This window comes from Myxocyprinus asiaticus, chromosome 43, assembly GCF_019703515.2.
Source record: "Myxocyprinus asiaticus isolate MX2 ecotype Aquarium Trade chromosome 43, UBuf_Myxa_2, whole genome shotgun sequence".
Lineage (NCBI taxonomy): Eukaryota > Metazoa > Chordata > Actinopteri > Cypriniformes > Catostomidae > Myxocyprinus > Myxocyprinus asiaticus.
The window spans coordinates 2,504,244-2,526,307 of NC_059386.1; the positions used below are offsets into that span (position 1 = coordinate 2,504,244).

General features: G+C 38.4%; 1 protein-coding gene across 2 annotated transcripts in view; it reads right to left on the reverse strand.

The window, feature by feature from the left end:
• st8sia4 (ST8 alpha-N-acetyl-neuraminide alpha-2,8-sialyltransferase 4) overlaps positions 1 to 22,064 on the reverse strand; it is a 98,205-nt gene that overhangs the window by 50,814 nt on the left and 25,327 nt on the right. For both annotated transcript variants that reach the window (XM_051685231.1, XM_051685230.1), the window contains exon 2: positions 8,279 to 8,407. In XM_051685231.1, coding sequence (XP_051541191.1) covers positions 8,279 to 8,407 — 129 coding nt within the window. The remainder of the gene's footprint in view (positions 1 to 8,278; positions 8,408 to 22,064) is intronic.

Here is a 22,064-nt window from a genome sequence, read left to right on the forward strand (position 1 = left end):
CCCGGAGCCTTGCCAGTAGGTAAAGCCTTAATTACCTCGTCAAGCTCCTCCAAGGTTATCTCAGAATCAAGACAATTTCTTTGCTCAGTCGTCAGTTTAGGAAGTTTTAATGGTTCCACAAAGTTTCTAATATCTTCATCAGTAGACGAAGACGTGGAACTATAAAGATCAATATAGAATTCTTTAAAAGCATTATTAATATCAGTGGCCGAGGTAAATATTTCACCACCAGCAGATTTCACTGAGGTAATCATAAAAAAAGACTCTCTCTGCTTTATATATCTAGCCAAAAGTTTCCCTGCTTTGTCCCGACTCAAAGTATGACTGTCTTGCCCTGAATAACCAAAACTCCACTTTCCGCAACAAAATAGCATTATATCTGTATTTCAATCTAGTCAATTCTCTGAGGCCATCAGACGACATTCTGCGCTTCAGCTCTGCCTCTGCACTTTTAATATTCTCTTCCAACTCCATGAGTTCTCGTGCTTTGGATTTTTTGGTGAATGAGGCATACTGTATGATCCGACCCCTAAGAACTGCCTTAAGTGCCTCCCAAGCCACGCCCACAGAGGATACTGAGGACCAGTTGGTCTCCATATAAACAATGATTTCGGTCTTTAACATTTGTTGGAATTCAGGATTTTGCAACAGGGACACATTAAAGTGTCAACTATATGATTTATTTTTCTCTGTATATGGCAACATCTCCAAACTCACCATTGCGTGATCTGAGACTAAGATGTTTCCAATTGAGCAATCCGCAACAGATGAAATGAGGGATTTAGATATAAAAAATAAATCTATTCTAGAATAAATCTTATGGACTGATGAAAAAAAATGTATAGTCCCTACCAGATGGGTTCAAAAGTTGCCAAATATCCCCAAAACCAAGATTTTTACACATCCTGTGAAGCATCATTGTTGCTCTAGGGGGCTTACACACTTACACACAACCGGCGACAATCCCTTAAAACTCAAAGATTCCATGTACGCCTACGAGTGTCCCCGCGACAACTTTGCCATCGGATTGCTCAAGTCCGGTGCTTCTATACAAATTTTGTAAGGCAAAATTACATAACAGAAAATACTTTGTAAAACAGACCCCAGCCAACAGGCAGAATAACAGAAAAACATGTAGACTCATTCACAGAACCGTCTTGAAGGTGTGTTCCTCCACAAAATAAACTCCAGCTGATATAAAACCGTTCAGTTTTCTCGGACAGACAAACAACTGTTCAGTGAGCCAGCTGTTATGAGTTCAGCGGATGACATAATCATTCCAATGTCCCACAAATATACTCAACAAAACAGACTCCGGCCAGCAGGAGGAATAAGCACAAAGAATAAACAGATTTATCCACAGATGTTCCAAAGGAGTGATATTCAACAGAACAAGCTCCAGCCGCTAGGCAGAGCCAGCACGAAAAACAAAACCGGCATCCCGGTTCCTCGGATGATCAAGAGTCAAACTAACTCAGCCTGTCAACTTTATAAAAGACATCCTTTATGTGAGCATGTAGATATTTTGCGGTCATCCATAGTGTCCACTCTCAATCTGGCCGGAAACTTCAGTGTAGAAAAGATCTTCCGTCAATGCAAAAGTTTCTTGGAGTCATGCCACAAAACAAACTCCAGCCGCTAGGCGGAGCCAGCGCAATAAGAAACAAAAATGGCAGCCAGCTTCCTCAGATAATACAGTCCCTGAACCACGAGTCAGTCCACTAATATAAGAAACATCAAATGGCTTACTCACTCCAATGTATTTATGAAGGAGAGTGCCAGTTTTGGACAAGTAAATACTTTGCAACCATTCTTCGTTTCTATTCTCAGTTTGGCTGGGAACATCAGAGCAAACGAGATCTTTTTCTGATGTAAGAGTTTCTTGCATTCCTTGAACCGATCGCATTTCTGTCGTCGAGTTCGCAAAGTCCGGGAACAAGAAAATATTGTGATTCTTCCAAGAAAGCTTCCCTTTGCTCCTCGCCTGGCGCAACATGAGATCTTTATCGGATGATCTCAGAAATTTGGCCAGAATGCATCGGGGCCTTTCTCCCTCAGCAGATCTGTGAGCTGGCACTCTGTGAGCTCGCTCAATTTCCAGCTTCTGGCCTGTTATGTCGAGCAGATTCAGGAAGAGCTCGTTCAGGAATTTCACCATATCTCTGCCCTCTTCATGCTCAGGAATTCCAACAATTCGTATGTTATTCCTTCGGCTCATATTTTCAAAATATTCCAGTTTTTCCGAAATTAATTCTAAATCTGTTTTGGACGCGGGTGGATTAGCGGTTAATTCCCTTTCCGATGACTCAAGATAATCGATTCGTTTTTCAACTTCTGTCACTCTTGTAAACAACTCAGAGAATTTTGTTTCCATCGCCGTAATCGATCGACGTATTACAGCAAGATCTTCCAAGTCAGCAAGAACCTTCTTCAACATCACCAACATGTTGGACAACTGACGCTGAATATCTTCTCCCGACGTGCCGTCCAAATCGTGTCTCCGGTCAGCAGTCCTGTCAGAGGCCTCAGCTTGAACACGTAAGTGTCTTTTAATGTCTCCAGAGTCTGAGGATTTTGACTTCTTTGCCATGTTTACCTCAAAGAGCAAGTATGTAATTGGGTGTATCGAATCAAACCAGATTATAACATGAAAATAATAAAAAAACTAGCAAAGTTCGCAGAGCTCGTGTCTCACATGTCTGCTTCTCGCATGGCGTCCCCGGAAACCCCGATATACCCTGATCCTTAAATGTTCTAGAAAGACAATATGTCAAAGAATTCAAAATCCTCGGGCTCTAGAGACATTAAAAGACACTTATGTGCTTAAGCTGCTATGAACAGGCCGCAAGCCAGGGAGCCGATTTGGCCGGAGAAGTGAAGGAAATTCGGGGAGAATTGTTGAACATGTCGGCAATGCTGACGAAGGTCATTGCTAACTTGGAGGATCTTGCTGTAAACGTCGATCGATCACTGCCATGGAGACTAAATTCACTGAGGTGGTTACAAGAGTGGGATGTTGAGAAATGGATAGATTATCTGGAGTCATCGGCAAGGGAATTAGCAGCTACTCTGCTAGCAAAGGTGGATTTGGAGCGTGTCTGGGAGAAGTTGGAGGACTTGGAGAACCGTAACAGGCAGAATAACATCCGAATTGTTGGTATTCCTGAGGACGAAGAAGGTAGGGATATGTTGAAATTCCTGGATGGGCTCCTTCCGTGTCTGCTCGACATAACGGGCCATTAACTAGAAATCGAGCGAGCTCACAGGGTTCCGGCTCGGTGATCCACTGAGGGAGACAGGCCCCGAACAATTCTGGCCAAATTTCTGAGATCATCCGATAAAAATCTTGTGTTACACAAGGCGAGGAGTAAAGGAAGTCTTTCTTGGAAGAACCTCAGCATTTTCTTGTTCCCAGACTTTGTGAATTCGACAAGAGAAGAAATGTGATCGATTCAAGGAATGCAAGAAACTCTTACATCAATGGAAGGTCGCTTTTGCACTGATGTACATGGCCAAATTGAGAATAGATGCTAAGGATGGCTGTAAAGTATTTACATGTCCCAGCAAGCGATGTTCTTCATAAAGTCAATAGACTAAGTTATTTTGTGATACGTTGCAGCTAAGTGGACTTACTCACTGAACACCCACTGTCCGAGGAAACTGAGTGCCTTTTTTGTTTCTTTTTGTGCTGGTTCCTCCTAGTGGAGTATTTCTTGCAGGACACTGATTGGGTCATTTGATGCACTCATGTAGCAGTCGAATGGGCTGGCTCAATGAACATTCGTTTGACTGTCCGAGGAAACTGAACTGCCTTTTTTTTTGTAGGTGTGTGTGCTGGTTCCGCTAGCAGCTGGAGTTTGTTTTGTGGAGGAACAAACCTTTGGGACAGTTGTGTGGATGAATCGACATGTTCTTTGTGTTTATTTTGCCTATTCGATGGAGTTTGTTTTATAGATTATTTTCTGTTGTGTAATTCTGTCTCACAAAATTTGTATTGAAGCATCGGACTTGAGCAATCCGACGACAAAGTTGTCGCAGGGACTCTCGTAGGTGTACATGGACTGTTTGAGTTTAGAGGGATGGACACCGGTTGGCGCTGTTGTGCACGGGGTTAATGCACATGTTTTTATTTGTTTTGTTTTTTTCTGTTTGTTTGGTTCTGGGGGAAGTTAGGGTTTGACTGTTGCACTAATTTTGGAATGTGGTCTTTATAATTGTATTTTTGACACACAATCTATTTTTTCTAATATGTCAAAATGTCAAATGCTAGTATGAGTGGATTGTCTCTCTCCACATGGAATGTGAATGGGTTGGGGCACCCCATAAAAAGAAGTAAGGTTATTTATTTTCTTAAACGTAAGAAATATGATACAGTGTTTCTTCAAGAAATGCATCCTTCCGTGTAGGAAGCTGAAAAATTTTGGATGATATGGGGTGGACATGTTTTCTTTAGTGCTGGCTCAAATAAGAGCAGGGGAGTCATTACATTGATAAGTAAGCATCTACAATTCAAATGTCTCAAACAGAGCAAAGATAGAGTCATTATTGTTTTAGCAGAAATTCAGGGGCAAAGGTTGATTTTGGCTAATATTTAGGCACCTAACGTTGATGATTCCGGATTTTTAGATCTTCAAGGGATGTTGCAAGCCGCTGGCACCCCTCATGATATAATTTTGCGAGGAGACTTTAATATTTTGATGGACTCAGTCCTTAATCATAGTGATGCAAATGTGTGTAAGCCCCTTACGAGCAACAGTGATGCTTCACAGGATGTGTTAACAGATATTTTAGATATCTTACAGATATTTGGCGACTTTTGAACCCATCTGGTAGGGACTATACATTTTTTTTCCATCAGTCCATAAGATTTATTCTAGAATGTTTTTTTTTTTTTATATCTAAGTCCCTCATTTCATCTGTTGTTGATTGCTCAATTGGAAATAGCCCTGGTGAGTTTAGAGGTGTTGCCACATACGGAGAAAAATAAATCACATAGTTGCCATTTTAATATATCCCTTTTGCAAAATTATGAATTCCAACAAATGTTAAAGGCTGAAATCAGTTTTTATATGGAGACTAACTTGTCCTCAGTATCCTCTGTGGGTGTGGCTTGGGAGGCACTTAAGGCAGTTCTTAGGGGTCGGTTCATACAGTAAGCCTCATTCATCAAAAAATCCATAGCACAAGAACTCGTGGAGTTGGAAGGGAATATTAAAAGTTCCGAGGCAGAGCGGAGCAATTCCGTTATTAATTATTAATTCCTTTTCTAAGTTCTCAGGAAAGCAGCCACTAAGAAAAGCAGCCACTAAGTGCCCAGCATATAGATGGGAACTCCTTCAATACTGTTTAAAAAGCATCCCAGGGAGATACCTCAAGAAGTTGGTTGAGAAAATGCCAAGAGTACATTTCTGCTAAATCTAGGCAAAGTGTAGCCACTTTGAAGGTGCTAAAATATAAAAAAATTTTAGTCACAACATAATTCCCATATTTCCATTTCTATTATTCCATAGTTGTGATGACTTAACTATTATTCTAAAATGTGAAAAAAAATAAAAAAATAAAATAAAAATAAAGAATGAGTAAGTGACCCTAAATTTTTGAACGGTAGTGTATATGTGCATTCTTATTGTTTTTTGAAAGTATACTTTTTTTTTTTTACATGTTTTTTTATTTTTATGTTCTAATTGTTTGTGACCACTGTAGTGTGTGTTTGTGTGTGTGGGGGGGGTGTTCGGGGGGAGGGACTTAATGTATATCATTTGATTCCGTATTTTATGTTGTGTTTGTTCGTTTTATGAATGGAATCAATAAAAATGGTTAATAAAATATATATTTTTTAAAGCATTAAAAGATATAAGTATGAAAATTTGACTGTTTACTTAAGAAATAATGTGGCGACATTAGTACGACAGGTTGCTATCAGTATGGGCGACTGGGTTCAAATCCACCTTTTGCAAATTTAATTTTTCACCATATATTCATCCCATGTAAGTGAAGTGACAGTGGCTGTACGCCATTGGAAAGTTTTCTATTTTAAATAAAAATAAACACAAAAGTAAAATGTCTAAGGGGAGTGTGACATAACTGAAAGTAAACACAATGTGTTCGCAGGAGATCGGGGGACTCACTAAATGTTGGGCAGCGCAAAGATAGGTCTGGTTTAGGTAGTGTCGGTGGCGACTTTCTTCTTATGAGCTGGCGGAGAGTGATGGTCATGATGCACGCAAGGGAAGAGAACATACTCTCTCATTCACACAATAAATCAGGTGCATTTCGTCCTGCTGCCAGCGATGTATTTAAGTTCCGTCACAATACTACATGCACTAAATATGTTGTTCTATTATATACTGTTTAAGAATACACTATAATACACTGCTCTGCAAATCATATCTGCCACAGTTTACACCAGCATGCAAATTGCAATGCCACTGTTCTCAAAAAGGGTAAACAGCATCTACCTTACCTTTATTTGGTCATTTAAATCTTTCTTATTCATTTGCACAGTTTTGAAATTTCATTAAAGTTAATTATAATGTGGGCATGTGATTGCTGTGTTGGGTTAGTTAAAAAAATAATATTCTTTTATTCTTTCAGTGTTACCTGTGCTAGTAAACAACTGTTGATAGTTTTGCATTTTTAAGCTTTATACTTTTAAAAATAAATTGACTTGTCTAAGTTATTAGCTTAGTTACTGATGTTAGGTGTGTTTGGTTAAGTGCACCAGTAGGTAGGGAGGCCCCATTTTGAAAATCTGCATAGGGCACCCAAACGCTAGGGCTGGCCCTGCTCTTATTACATTTTTGTTTAACACTATTCATTAGGTTTAGGTTAAAGTTTTAGGTTAGGGAGGTATGTTTTAGCAAAGTCTTTCTAGCAAGTCAGTCCACTGGCAGCAATCTTTGGAATGCTCTCGGGGGAGCTATTTCCAGTCATGACAGTGCAGCTCCGATCGACTTGAACGACTGAAATCTCTAAAATGGCTGGTCAAAACTATGATCAAAGAACATATTTCAAATCAGCAGAAATATCAGACAACAATGGAATCATAAAATGTGCTTCTTTACCAAAGATTACGGTAAAAAAATAAATAAATAAAATTCCCTGCTTGTATAGCTAATGCGCATTGTCGAGTTGATTGAAAGGCGGTGTCTGTATCTGAAAGGTGATTGGCTCTTTTACCTGTAATTTGGGACTTCCTTTCTACATCCACTGACCATTGGGCATTCCAGTTTCTCCCATTAATTCTAATAGAAGTGGCCTGTCTCTGCTAAATAGAGCTGTTCAGCTTGTAGTCCAAAAACCCAGAAGAGAATTCACCATGGGTTCACTTTGTATTTTCCTATGGGTTTTTTAATGGGGGTTTTGAACTTATGAGTAAAATAAGGTCTCTTGACGATACATGGACGTCTTGTTTTCTACAACAAAAATTACACTCAAACGTGAATTTTTAAGCAGTATTGAATTACATGCTTTTTTTTATTTAAGTTTGAGGTATGACTGCGTGTAACTTATGCTGTAGAACAAAACGTCCAGGTACCGTCAAGTAATGTGCACCACAGACCTTATTTTACACAAGTTCAAAAACCCCATTATAAAAACTGATAGGAACATCCGGAGGGAACCCATGGTGATTAGACTTTCGGGTTCACCTACAAATTGAAGTCACGGCTGAACAGCTCTATAGACTCTGGTTTTACTCATTAAAACACTCATCTAATATTCACCTTTAAATCCTTGTCTGATTACAACATCATTTCATTCGATTTTGGTGTCCCCCGCTGGACATTTCACTGGGAAACTGCAGCCAAACGTGTAATGAAGCGCGTCATTTTGGTTTGCAAAAGTGTCGCAATTGTCACATAAATTTCATGAGATCAGGCTGAATATATCCAGCATGATTTCATGAAATTAAGTTGCAAATATTCTTTATTTCTATTTCTAGCAGTTGATTTAAAATAAAATGAGGCAGCAGTGAAACTATTTCAATCGTTGGGCATCTCCAGCACAAATTCTAAGCTGAATCAAGTAAACAATGTTTGTGATTGTCTAGGTCGGGTAAACATGTGATGCCTTGTCGTTTTGTTAGAAAAATCCAAGAGAAAGAAGATAATAGTTTGATATAAAGATACAATAAATCTTTGATTAAAGAGGTGACTATGATTAGCTAGATTAATGTTGTTATAATGTTAAACCCCTCAAGAGCTCTAACTCAATTTGAATACCGTTTATAGATTACCAGACAAAACTTTTTTTTTTAAATAAAATGCAGGTTACTCACCTTATAATGGTCACAAGAGTGAGATTAATTTTCCACCCTCCTCTAGAGTCACTCAAATCGCTTAGACCACTGCCGAAGGCTTTATCAGTGCAGTTGACCATCAGTCTAATAGCACTTGGCTCAGAGTCCCTGTTCAAACAGAGGGAGAGAGTGGTATTGTAGCTGTTCTTTTCACCTACATTTTGGCAGGCCCACGAGCAAATGAAATGGATCATGAACAAATTTCACACAGGAGCTGGATCAGTGAATGAGATTAATTAAAGGAAATAAAGGTTATGATTACATTTGTTAAACAAGCAGAACAATATGCACCCTGTCAGGCTAAGGGAACTGAAAAGGAAATCGGGTCTGTAAAATCAGCAATCTTGCCTTAGCAATGTTAGAGTTTTGATCAAATGTATAGATAAGCAAAAGGCAAATATAATGAAAATGAAAGTAAGCTCTGAAGTGGGAATTGGGAGAAGGGGAGTTATCACTGAGGTACCCCTTAGTGTATCTATGATTGGAGGCAGAGTGATTGTTGCAAAGAGATTATCAAAGCTTTTATTAAGGACACACACAGTCCAAAACACAAACAATAAAACAGACAAATACAAGAGAAAAAAAACAAACAAACAAAAAAACAGACATAGTCCACAATATCACCTATTTACATATAGGCTAAAACGCCAATGGTTCCACATACTGGAGAAGAACCTTACTGATGATAGGGACATTTACAGACAGTGTCGTATGATGTACGCACAAGCTAATATGTTGATTCGCAAATTTAGTATGTGCTCAGGATCTGTGAAGACTACACTTTTTAGAGCATATTGTACCCCAATGTATACTGCCCATTTGTGGCAGCGTTACAGAAAGAGCAGCATGCAGAAACTCAATGTAGCATATAACGATGGAATGAGGCTGCTGCTTAAGGTGCCACGATGGAGCAGTGCAAGCCAAATTATTGTCAGTGTTGGTGTGCCCACCTGCTCTGCTGTGCTGCGCAATATCATGTACAGATGTATATGTAGGTTATCAGACTCTGCAAACAGTATAATTTCAACAATGACGAACCCGGCACAAAGTTCAGACAGGTCATCAGTTATATAACGTCCTAAGTATTTAGCCTCCTCACATACTTTAAGAACAATACCAGACAGAGAGAAGTCAGGAAATGACAGTTTCCTGTCCTCCCTACTCCTAACAATCATAATATTACTCTCCTTTGCATTGTATTTAATGTCAAAGTCTGAGCCATATCAATATCAAAATGGAAGGATAATGAAAAGAGTGACAGCCTCTGTTGTAACACAGTTTAAAGAAGCCTTTCTTCCTCTGAAAGTAAGGATAGGTTTCATTATCTTCCCAGTGAGGGAAAATGCACCTCCACCTTTGCGCTGCTTCAAGTGTCAGCGCATAGGGCATACTGCTGCGGTCGGCAAAGGCGAAATCCGATGTGCAAAATGTGGAGGAGAGCATTAATATGGAAAGTGTGATGATGGAACTAAAATTACGTGTTGCAGTTGCGGTGGAGGACATAGTGCTGCATATGCAGGATGCCCAATACAGCAACAAGCCAGAGTAATCCAAAAAGTAAAAACAACTCAGAACGTAATTTATGCAGAAGCAGCTCGAAGAGTGATGTTATGTGCTACAGGTCTGGAAGAAGTAAAATTGTGTAATGATGTGGCTGGATTTGCCAGAGAGACATACCACCAAAAGTAGCACCAGCTGACATTCTGACAATAAAGAAAATTGATTTTGTTGCATTTATATATGCAGTAGAAAATGGAACTGCTCAGGTTGAGAGAAAATATGATAAATGGAAGGTAGCAGTTGGATGTGCAAATAAGTTCTTAAATCTAACTGGAATATCAGCAGAACAGGTACATGAAATTCTAAAATCTAAAGAGGGAGGAGTAGAAGGAAACAAAATCCCAGTCATTGATGTATCTCAAAACAGTGTTAGGTAGCATTATAACGGCTTTCCTAATACTTTATTGGAATGCCAGGAGTCTGATAGCAAATGGTCAGGAATTAAAAAATACATTTTAGATATGGATAAAGCTCCAGATGTATACAAGAAACATGGTTATGCAAAGCTTTACAGTTTAAAATACCTGGTTATAAGTATTAAGGACAGATAGTGAGTCTGGAAGAGGTGGAGGATGTGCTATGTTTATTAGAGAGATTTTGTCTTATAGGAATTTATGTAATAAACTAATATCGAGAGCTTAGCTATAGAGGTAATGTAGTTGCAAGGAGGAATTAAAATAGTAAACATTTATAATCCACGTAATAGCTTAACTATTGATATTCTGAAAGAGGCTGTAGGTGATATAGGTGTTATTTTATGAAGGGTTTTAATGCTCATAACAGCTTATGGGGTAGTAGGAGGTCAAGATGGCGCCGGTGTGTGTGGCTGGCTGTCTGTTTCCTGGTCTGTTTGCTGTCGTTTTGTTTATGTCTCTTTTTGTTCAAGATATCTCTGCTCTGTTGGTTTACGATCGCCTGACTCTCATCAACATCAGAAATACAGTTGATGAAGTGTTTAAACAAGAACTGGGAGTATCGTGTTCATACCTTCCATTCTGGCTACAATACCATCTTCTCTACGGCAGATTTCATGTGCTCTTCACCGGAGGAAACGGCACAGAGGACGTGGAACGCGAGGCGGTATATCCGTTAAGCTTTAGTCCTATCTGGCATCTTTCTCCGTGACCGATCCTCTAAATTTTTTCTCTGGATACAAGCTGGATTATGATCGCTTCATCTCCTGGCGCTCCCTTGAACCGCCTTATCATTGGATTCTGCCAACTGTTCCAGATTCCTTCACTGAACACTCTCAATACCCGTCGCCACGTCTTTGCAGAGGTGGAGTGGAACTCCGAAACCTTCGCCCGCTGTGTTGTACAATCACAGGCGGAAAGCAACTCGACTTTCATCAAGTTGGCATTGGTTAATGCGAGATCACTATCAAATAAGATATTCATTCTGAATTATTTTTTCATATCCCAAGACTTGGATTTTCTATTTGTGACTGAGACTTGGTTGAATGTTGGTGACCTAAGCCCCTTTGCTGAACTTGTTCCCCCAGACTGTAATTTATTTATTTATTTTTAGCTCTCCTCAGATTACGGGTCAGGGTGGAGGGCTTGCATCTGTTTTTAAAAGCAGCTTTCACTGCCACATTTTAACGACGGACATTTTTTTTCCAGTTTTAAACTCCAAGTGTTTCAATTAGACCTGGCTGTTCCTGTGTTGTGTGTGTGTGGTGATTTATCGACCACCAAAATTCAACAAGGATTTTTGGGGGAAATTCTGCCAAAATACGATAGATTTCTAATTCCGGGAGATTTTAATATTAATGTTTGTTGTCCATCAAATCCTCTGGCTAAAGACTTCTTAAATCTTACTGACTCTTAATCTTGTTCAATCTGTGAGGGGTCCTATACATGAACATGTGCATACACTAGATCTTGTTTTATCTTATGGGTTTTCTATCAGTTATACTGTTATTTGATGCAATATTCTCTGATCATAAGCCTGTTATTTTTGGTGCTTCACTCCCGCATCAAAACAACAAACCTCGCTCTCCTGCTCGCTTATCGCGCATTGTTAACTCTTCTACTATTGACAGTTTTTCACATCTTTCCATACTTGAAAGTCCCCCACCTCACTTGAGCTCTGAAGCTATGCTTACCCTGTTTAACTCCACCTGTTCCACAATTTAAGACACTATTGCTCCCATGAAAGTTAAGCATGCTAAACCTAAATCAGAGCCTTGGCTAAATGATGTCACTCATGCTCTTACACAGGTTTGCAGGAGAGTTGAGCGCAAATGGAAGAAAGACAAGCTTCAGATGTCTTATGACATTTTAAGGAATTCCTTATCTACTTATCAGAAAACAGTTAAAGCAGTCAATACAAAGTATTTTTCTGATATTATTGTAAAAAAAAAAAAAAAAACTGTCATAGACCCAGAGTTTTGTTTAGCACTATACATTCTGTTATCAACCCCACTGATACTGTCTGCTTTGATGTGTCACCTGCAACCTGCAAAGATTTTCAAAAAAAATTTTGTTAATAAGATTGAGGATATTAAATCTCATATTCCATCTGCTGTTAATGACCCATCTGCCCCTCCTTCTGTCCTGCTGCGTTTGGCCAGTTTGAGCCATTCTCTCTAATCATTCTGATAAATATTGTACAACACCTAAAATCTACAGACTGTTCACAAGATGTACTTCCATCTTGCTTACTTAAATAGGTATTTAATATTGTTGGGCCTAGTAATAAAAATACATACATAAAATGTACATAAAAAATAGCTGCCTTGCAACAGGGTCTGTCCCAGCCTATTTAAAACATGCATGTAATGCAGCCTCTTCTAAAAAATAAATAAAAATAAAATAAAAAAAAATCTGGATCCGTCAATTTACGCAAATTTTAGACCAATTTCTTTAACAAAAGTCTTGAAGAAAGTTGTTCTCCTTCAACTGCAGACTTTTTGGACAAGAATGCTCTGTTTGAGGTCTTTCAATCTGCTTTTAGAGCACACCATAACACATAATCTGCACTTTTAAAAGTTCTGAATGATGTTTTGCTAGCTGTAGATGCTGGAGACTATTCGATACCAATCATGATATCCTTATAGCCTGGAATGAACAGTCTGTGGGTGTCCGAGGAACTGTTCTCAAGTGGTTTAAGTCATATTTGAGCAATAGAAGTCTTTCAGTTAATATTGGTGATTTTTTAGTCTAGCATTGCTCCTCTTACCTGTGGGATCCCCAAGGCTCTATTCTTGGCCACATCCTGTTTTCATTGTATATGCTTCACACTGGGTCTATTTTTAACAAGCATGGAGTTTCTTTTCACTGCTATGCAGACGATACTTAAATCTATCTTCCTTTGAAAAAGAAAAACAATAATATAGGGCCCCTACTGGCTTGTTTGGATGATTTAAAATCTTAGATGGCTCTAAACTTTTTACACCTCAATGAAAACAAAATGGAGATTGTTGTGTTTGGGGCCTCTGTTTGTTTGTTTGTTTCTTTCATTTTTTACGCTATGCCAGCTTCTATGGCTACATTCATGGCGGGAACCAGGTTTAGTTATTTAAAATATTTAAATAAGTTAAATGAGGTGTTTAAGATTAATTTTTCCTAAAAACCTTAAAACTAAATTTGGATTCACTTGATTAAAAACCTTTTCAAAAGAATCAACTGAATAATAATACAGGTTCCTCAGATGTGTAGAGGTATGACAGTCCATTAAAATATGTTTAATGGATAGTGGGTTCTGACAAGATGAGCACTTTGGTGAATTTTCTCCTGATAGTAAAAATTGGTGTGTGAGGGCCCCTACTGTATGTTCTATCCGGCATTGTGTATAAATGACTTGATCCCAGCGATTATTAAAAAGGAACACATATCTTGTTCCAACAACAAGATTTATTTCTCGTAATTTGTTGTTTAAACATTGATCCCACTCCGACTGCCATTTGTTTTTGATATATACATTCAGAGTTGGTTTCAGATCTGTGGAAGGTATAGGGCATTTTACTGGTTCAGTAGATAGTGCTTCTCTGGCAGCTCTGTCTGCTTGTTCATTACCGGAGATTCCTGAGTGTCCAGGTACCCAGCAGAAAATAATATTAAAACTCTTTGCTTCAAGAGATGACAGTTTGATTAAAATCTTCACGATTGTTGGGTGATCAGTTTTAGTAGCTTCCAATGCTTCAAGACATGATTTTGAATCAGTTATTATTAAAAAAAAAAAAAATGTTGTGGAGCAGTCTCAATAAACTTCAATGCCAGTAGTAGAGCGTTTGCCTCTGCAGTGAAAACTGAACTTCGGTCAGTGATGCGGATACCCTGACACAGTTGGTTTATTGCAAAAGCTGCTGCCACTTTATTTCCAGATTTAGATCCATTTGTGTATATTGGGATATGTTGTGGGCATACTGTTCTTATGTCCAGAAATTGTTGATGGAAATCATTCAGATGCGTTTTGGATGCTTGGTTCCTTGTTAAATCCAGATGGATTTTAGGCTTTTTGAGATCCCATGGAGGAATTTTGCAGAAATGTGTCTGTTCCACACTGTTTAGATCCACTTTCAGATTCTCCAGATGGGTTTTTATACGTAGGCCAAATGGACGAATGAAGTTTTTTATTTTTTTCCATATATTGTTGAATGCTGAAGTGGGAAAACTGCTGAATAGGCTGGGTTTTCTTTATTTGTTTTAAGTTTGGTTGCATATTGTAAGGCCAACTTTAGGTGTCTGATTTCCAAGGAAGGTTCATTGGCTTCCGCATAGAGACTTTGGATTGGTGATGTTCCGTAGGCTCCCAAAGCTAGTTGTATACCTCGGTGGTGTACAGTGTCCAAAAGTCGAATTAATGACTTCCTAGCTGATCCATATGGTTCTGTACAAGTTCATGAGAGTTGAGCTGTCTGCTCCCCATTTGGTTTTGGATAAAACCTTTAAAACATTCATAGCTATAAAACATTTCTTTTTTAGTGATTTAATGTGAGGAATAAAAGACAGTTTGTTGTCAAAAGTGATACCAAGAAACCTGTTCTCTTTAACAACTTTAATGGGGACTCCATCCATAAACAGCTCTGGTTCATTGTGTAGCGAACGAAGCTGACGGAAATGCATACAGATTGTTTTTGTTTGTGAGAACTTGAAACTGTTCTGTGTTGACCAGGAATGCATTATGTTTATCTTCAATTGGATTTTTTGCTCGACAGTATTCATGTACTTGCTCTTGTAGCAAATGCAGATATCATCTACATATAAACTACAGAGGACATCAGAGCCAATGACTTTTGCAATGCTGTTTATTTTAATACTGAATAGGGTTACTGATAGGATACTTCCTTGAGGTATTCCAAGTCCTTGTTTATGTAGGTTAGACAAGGTGTTTGCTATTTTAACTCTAAAAAGTCTGTTTGATAAAAGCTTTCAATGAAGATTGGCAGTCAACCTCTAAAATTCATTTGGTACAAATCCTTTAAAATTCCATGTTTCCATGTTGTGTCATAGGCTTTCTCCATATCAAAGAAGACAGCTACAACGTGTTCTTTTCTGTTAAAGGCGTCATGAATATAGCTTTCAAGACAAATAAGGTGATCTGTAGTGCTTCGACCTTTCCTGAAACCACATTGGGCGATACTTATGTGGTGTTTTGATTCCAGTATCCAGACCAGGCGATCATTGACCATCCTCTCCATTGTTTTGCATAAACAACTGGTTAAAGCTATAGGGCAGTAGTTTATGGGGTTGTTATGGTCTTTTCCTGGCTTTGGAATAGATATTATTTCTGCTTCACACCAGGCAGATGGGATTTTTCCCAGTATCCAGATAGAGTTAAAAATTCTAAGGCGCATTTTCAGGGAAAGGTGGGGTAGATCCTTTAAAAATTGATAGTGGATTTTATCCAGTCCAACAGCTGTGTCGTGGGATTTTTTAATGGCTCGCTGTAGTTCTTCCATAGAAAAAGGTTGGTTGTATGGCTCTGTGTTACTGGAGCCGAAGTTAATCTTTTCTTTTTCTTGTTGAGCAAGAAAAGTTCGAAAAGCAGGAAGGTAGTTCTCAATAGATAATTGTTTTCGAAAGTTTTTGCTAGAATGTTTGCAATTTCTTGTTTTGAAGTCAAGAGTGTGCCGTGCTGTTTGATGTGTTGTATTTGAGGACCGTTGTTTTTTCCCTTCATTTTCCATATCAGGTTCCATATTTTGTATGATGGAGTACTTGTTGTCATGTTGGGAACAAATCTTCTCCAGCTTTCCTTTTTTACTTCATTTATAATTCATCTTGCTTATGATCAACTCATCTTGAGTTTGATAAGATTTTCAGTTGATGGATATCTGAAGAGCAGTCTTTTAGTTTTTTTCCTCTCTTTTATAGCTTCCTTACATGTATCATCAAACCATGGATGCCGTTTATGTTTTATGTTTAAAGATGTTCTTGGGACTGTATCATTAGCTATAGATACAAGCGTTTCAGTGAAATTTTGCATAGCATCTGGGCTGTCAATTTGCTTTTTTAATTTGCCATCTTTGTACATTTGTTTCTTCCTCTCTGCCTTTGACGGTTACACTGATTGGGAAATGATCACTTCCACAGAGGTCATGCCAAACTTTCCATGAGAGGTCTAAAAATAATTCAGGCTGACAAATTTTTAGGTCAATTGCGGAGTACGTTCCATGTCCTGGATGTAAATAGATATTCAATCCATTATTTAAAAGACATAAGGTGTGGTTATCTATAAAATCTTCAATCTTCTTTCCTTTTGTGTTACAGTGATTACTACCCCACAAAGTGTTATGACTATTAAAATCTCCCATGAGAATAAAAGGAGATGGGAGCTGAGCGATAAGGTGATCTAGGTCCATGTGTGTCAAGTTAAAATTTGGAGGAATGTAGATAGAGACGACTGTAATGGTTTTCTGCAAAGTCAGGCGTACTGCTGTTGCCTGTAGGTTGCTATTAATATTTATACGACTATGGATCACATCTTTTCTTATTAAAATGGTTGTACCACCGGAAGCCCGCTTATCCAAATCTTTTGTTTGTTTTGTCTTTGAGGCTTCATCTTGGGATACTTTTGATTGTGAAGAACTTGCCTTGCCGTTGTTCTTATTTGCCTTTTGGTTTCCGGTTATTGAGCTCTGACTGGAGTGAATGTCATTTAGAAGAGTTTCGCTCTGGGTTCCTGTGTTCTTCATCTTTGGGGAAATATTACTATGGTTAACAGTTTGGAGTTTGTCTTTATGCATCCAGGTGATATCTGTCTGGCAGTCTATTGTTTTCACAGCTTTTTTTTTTGCAACAGAGGCGAAGGTTTTATTCAGCGTAAAAACAGGGACGACATCCACCATTTTCTTTGCTTCGAGGTAATTGATTCTCTTAGTACACCTGATCTTCTGTATTTCCTTTTCTTTGATCCACACGGGACACTGTTTTGTTGCAGCTGAATGATCACCTGAGCAATTACAACATTTTGATGGTTTTTCACAGCTCCCTTTGTCGTGGCCTACCTCCCCACAGTTACAACAGGTATGTTTGTTGTTGCAGCCATTAGATCCATGGCTGTATTTTTGACAGTTGAAACACAGCAGAGGGTTGGGTACAAATAAGTCCACTGGAACACTTAAGTATCCAATTCGAAGTTTATCTGGGATTAGCGGTTTATTAAAGGTGAGGATGTACGTACCAGTTTTAATCGTTCGCTCTTCTCTCTTGATTATTATTCTTGTGATGTTCATTACTCCTTGGGTCTTGAGCTCATGCATTATTTCTTCTTCATCCACATCATCCAACTCTCTAGTTCGGATAACTCCTTTACTGTAGTTCAAAGTTGGATGAGGAGATGCCTTTATTTGAACTCCAGCTAAAATGCTGGCATGTAGCAGATTTTCAGCATTGGCCTTTTTACTGCATTCCACAAGAATCTGTCCAGATCGTAGTTTTTTCACTTCCTTTACTGTTCCCGCTATTCCTGCAATACCTTTTTGTATAGCAAAAGGGGAAAGCTTGATGATGGGAGAATCTGGAGCAGCAGCTTCAATGATGATTAATTTTGGCCAGTCATCATTACTCGGCACAAGAGCACGTCTATTTTCTGAGGTATTGTCAGTATCCAGGTCCAAGAAACGTTTTTTTGAGGTGTGTTTTGTAGCCATGTTTTGGGTTTTTAGTTTCGTCATCTCTGCTCCCCACCCACCTTGGAGCCCAAAAGTAAGGTATGCACAGTGCTGCGGATCTCAAGCAGATTATGCATCAGGGATACAGGGATGATATACTCAAGCAAAATGAGCAACAAGTTGCTCAATTTACTTGATTAACCCTTAGCCAACGCGTACTGGGAATCTGAGAGATATTTGATGTTCAGCTATCACAGAGTATTCCAAGGGCATGTCTTGACCAGCCGATTGATTGGATCGAGCCATTCCAACCTCCCGCCTAGGTGAGGTAGGAGCCAAAGTACCGTGTTGAAATAGTGGAAGCTGCAGTAAATCACATTTCTCAGGGACAAGGATCTCTTCCTCCACCGACACGGGTCGCAACTCACGGCAAACGAGTCGTCCTTTTCCTTATTTCTTATAACAGAAATGGGATAATAAGGATCTATTTTACTCCAGGTCTTTACAAGAGTGATGGAAAAAACGTTTTGCCGTAACCCTAGCAGGGGGGGCTTGAGGGTTGTTCTCTCTTGCCCAAGGAGATGACCCTAGCACTACGGAAGGAAGGAGCGTGCCACTGTTCCTTTCACGAGCTACCATCATAAAGATGGGTCCCGAGCCGTACTCGGGTTTGGGGCCTCTGATGGTGTTGGCACTTCAAAATGTAACCTAGGCCCTCTAGCTCCCTATAGTAAACCTATGGTGAAGAACTTAGGGGTACTATTTGACAAATTTAAGAGATTTGATTCTCTTAAATTTGACAAACAGGTAAATTCTGTTGTCAAATCGAGTTTTTTTATACTTAAGATTATTGGCCAAAGTAAGCCTCTTCTTTCTTTTAATAATTTTGAGAGGGTGATGCATGCATTTGTTTCTTTGCATCTAGATTACTGTAATTCCATTTATATAGGAGTCAGCCAGTCATCTTTGTCACAACTGCAAATGGTTCAGAATGCTGCAGCTAGACTCCTGACGGGTACTCCTAAACGAGACCACAACTCCCCAATATTAGCATCTCTTCACTGGCTACCGGTCCATTATAGAATTGATTTTAAGATCTTATTGTTTGTTTTTAAATCATTAAATGTGTTAGCACCCTGCTATCTTTCTTTCTGAGCTTTTACACTTACACAAGCCCCTTAAATCTCTTAGGTCATCTGATCAAAGGATTTTGAGTGTCCCTAGATACAGACTCAAACTAAAAGAAGACCACACATTTGCAGGAGTGGCACCAAAGCTTTGGAACAGTTTACCCCTGCATATTAGAACAGCTCCAACACTGTTATCTTTTAAATCTCAATTAAAAACTCTTTTATCAGAGGCTTTTAATTAACCGTGAGCTAAGATTTGTTTACTCCCTTGTTTAGTATGCTTATTTGATGTATTTATACTTATGCTTGTTATTGTTTTTTTTCCCCACTCTCTACTCATTTTATTGTACATCACATTGGTCAACAGTCCGTTGTTTTTAATTGTGCTTTATAAATAAATTGCCTTGCCTAGTAAGGAAACATATAATAATGAGTAAATAATAGAAGCATTTATGGAGGAATATTGTTTGGTATGCCTGAATAATGGAACATCTACAATTGTGTCTGCAGTATTAGCTGGCAAATGCTCCTGGTCAGATTTGGCTAACAGTATAGGTAGTGATAATTGCCCAGTGATGTTTGATATTCAGATTATGGTGCAAAGACAATCGTATAATTACGGTATTAGGTTGGGTTATAAGAAGGCTGACTGGGGGAAATTCCAAAATCTATGTGAAGAAATATTTAGTAATATATTTTTGGGAGGAAATGTTGAAGAAAACTATGATAAAGTAGTAAACAGGATTTGTTCTGCAGCAAGCCAGTCTATTCCTAAATCAAAAAATGTAGGTGAAAAGAAAAATGTCCCTTGGTAGACAAAAGAATGTTCACTATCAATCAAAGAGAGAAATGAGGCATTTCAGGTTTTAAAAAGAACGCTATTTCATAATGCTGTTATTGAATAATGGAAGAGAAAAAGAAAGCTTGCCCAAATTTTTGTAGTACAACTGGACATGAGACTGAGATGGATACAGTATGGCGTATGATCAGGAAGATGGTGTCAATAACGTGAAAAAAATTCCTGTTACTGAAGAAAATGGGTGGTGGCAATAAAAAAATAGGGATAAAGCAGAAGCTTTGGCTCAAACTTTTGCAAAAGCACAGTGTTGAAAATTTGGATGGACATTTTTTAATAAGGAGACAACAGATTATGAGTCTGCATGGAAGTGTTTGTAAGAGTTTGTTAACATTATGGATGATGAGTTTAACTCATTTGAATTGTCATTAGCTATTAATAATTCAAGAAAATACAACTCCAGGACAGGATATATGTTACACAATACTAAATAAACTGCCAGCTGTAACTTTGAAAGTACTTTTGAATATATATAATTAGATTTGGGATGACGGTGTCCTTCCTAAAGCCTGGAAATGTACTATAGTTTTACCAGTTGCTAAACCAGGGAAGGGCATAACAAAATCCAACAGCTATAGACCCATTGCTCTTACCTCTACATTGTGTAAGATAATGGAAAAGATGATTGTTAGACGACTCAATTATTTTCTTGAGAAAAAGGAAATTCTTACACCATTTCATAGTGGTTTTAGAAAAACCAGGTCTACAATGGATGCATTGGTGTTATTTGAAAGTGAAATAAAAAAATTAAAAAAAGGCTTTAGTAATAGAGTTTTTAGTTGCAGTATTTTTCGCTATAGAAAAGGCTTATACCTTTTACATTGTGGAGGGAAGGACTCTTAATCAAGTTAAGCAAAACTGGTTTAGTCAGTCACAACTTTTTTATAAAACACATTTAAAAACAACAACTGTTGACCACAGTGCTGTACAATGCTAGCGATTAAAACAAGACATTAAAAGACAACATCATTTACACATAAAAACAAAGATGAATATAGAAAAACACTGCTACTCTAACATTGATCCATAAGCTACAAAGAAAAGGAACGTTTTAAGAAGTGATTTAAAAGCATCAATTGTAGGACAGGTTCCACAGGCATGGGGCCGTGACTGAAAATGCACGATCACCCTTACATTTTAATCGGGACTTGAGGACAGATAACAGCATTCAGTTCAAAGAACTTGAAGACCTGGAGGTCTGATGCTGAGAAAGGAGATTGGATATGTAGTGAGGTGCCAAGCCATGAAGTCCCTTATAAACAAATAATAAGGCCTTAAACTGGATTCTATAGCCTAATTAATTGGGAGCCAGTTAAGGGAGGCTACCACAGGAGAAATACTGTCTCTCTTCCTGGTTCCAGACAGCAGCCTATAGCTGCAGCATTATGCACCAGTTGAAGGCGAGGCAACAAACACTGAGGGATTCCAGTATATAATACATTGCAATAATCAAGTCTGGTTGAAATGAAAGCATGAACAACCATTTCCAAATCCTTGAAAGACAAGATAGGCTTAAGTTTGGCGATGGCCCTGAGCTGGAAAAAAATACTTTTGACCACAGAATTGATGTCAAATTGTAGTCGTGAATCAAAAAAAAAAAAAAAAAAACTCCTAGATTTCTTGCTTGTGTGCACAATTTAAATGATAAAGGAGCCAAGTTAACTGTTACATTTCGGTCTTAAATTCATTCAACTGAAGAAAATTAGCAGCCATTGAAATGTCCTTAAGGCAGTCAAACAAAGATTGTAGAGTGGAGTTATCATTCATTTTGTAAGGGAGAAAAAGCTGAGTGTCATCAGTGTAATAGTGATATGAGATGAGATGTTGTGTTTATGAAAAACGGTACCCTAACAGGGCCAAAAATGGAGCCTTGAGGAACTCCACAGGTCAAGGGTGCAAAGGAGAAACAGAAATTCCCAATCTCAACAGAACAGGTTCTCTCTTTTTTTTTTTTTTTTTTTTTTTATTGATTCCATACTCAAAATGACACAAACAGCACATGAAAACACGGAATCAACTTTTATCAATATATGCCCCCCCCCCCCGTCACCCAACATACATCCCAGTGGTCAAAGATTGAATAACAACAGACACACATATAAAGAGACAGTCCAAAGAAAATACTCGATGACATAAAAAGACATAAAAATTAACCAACAA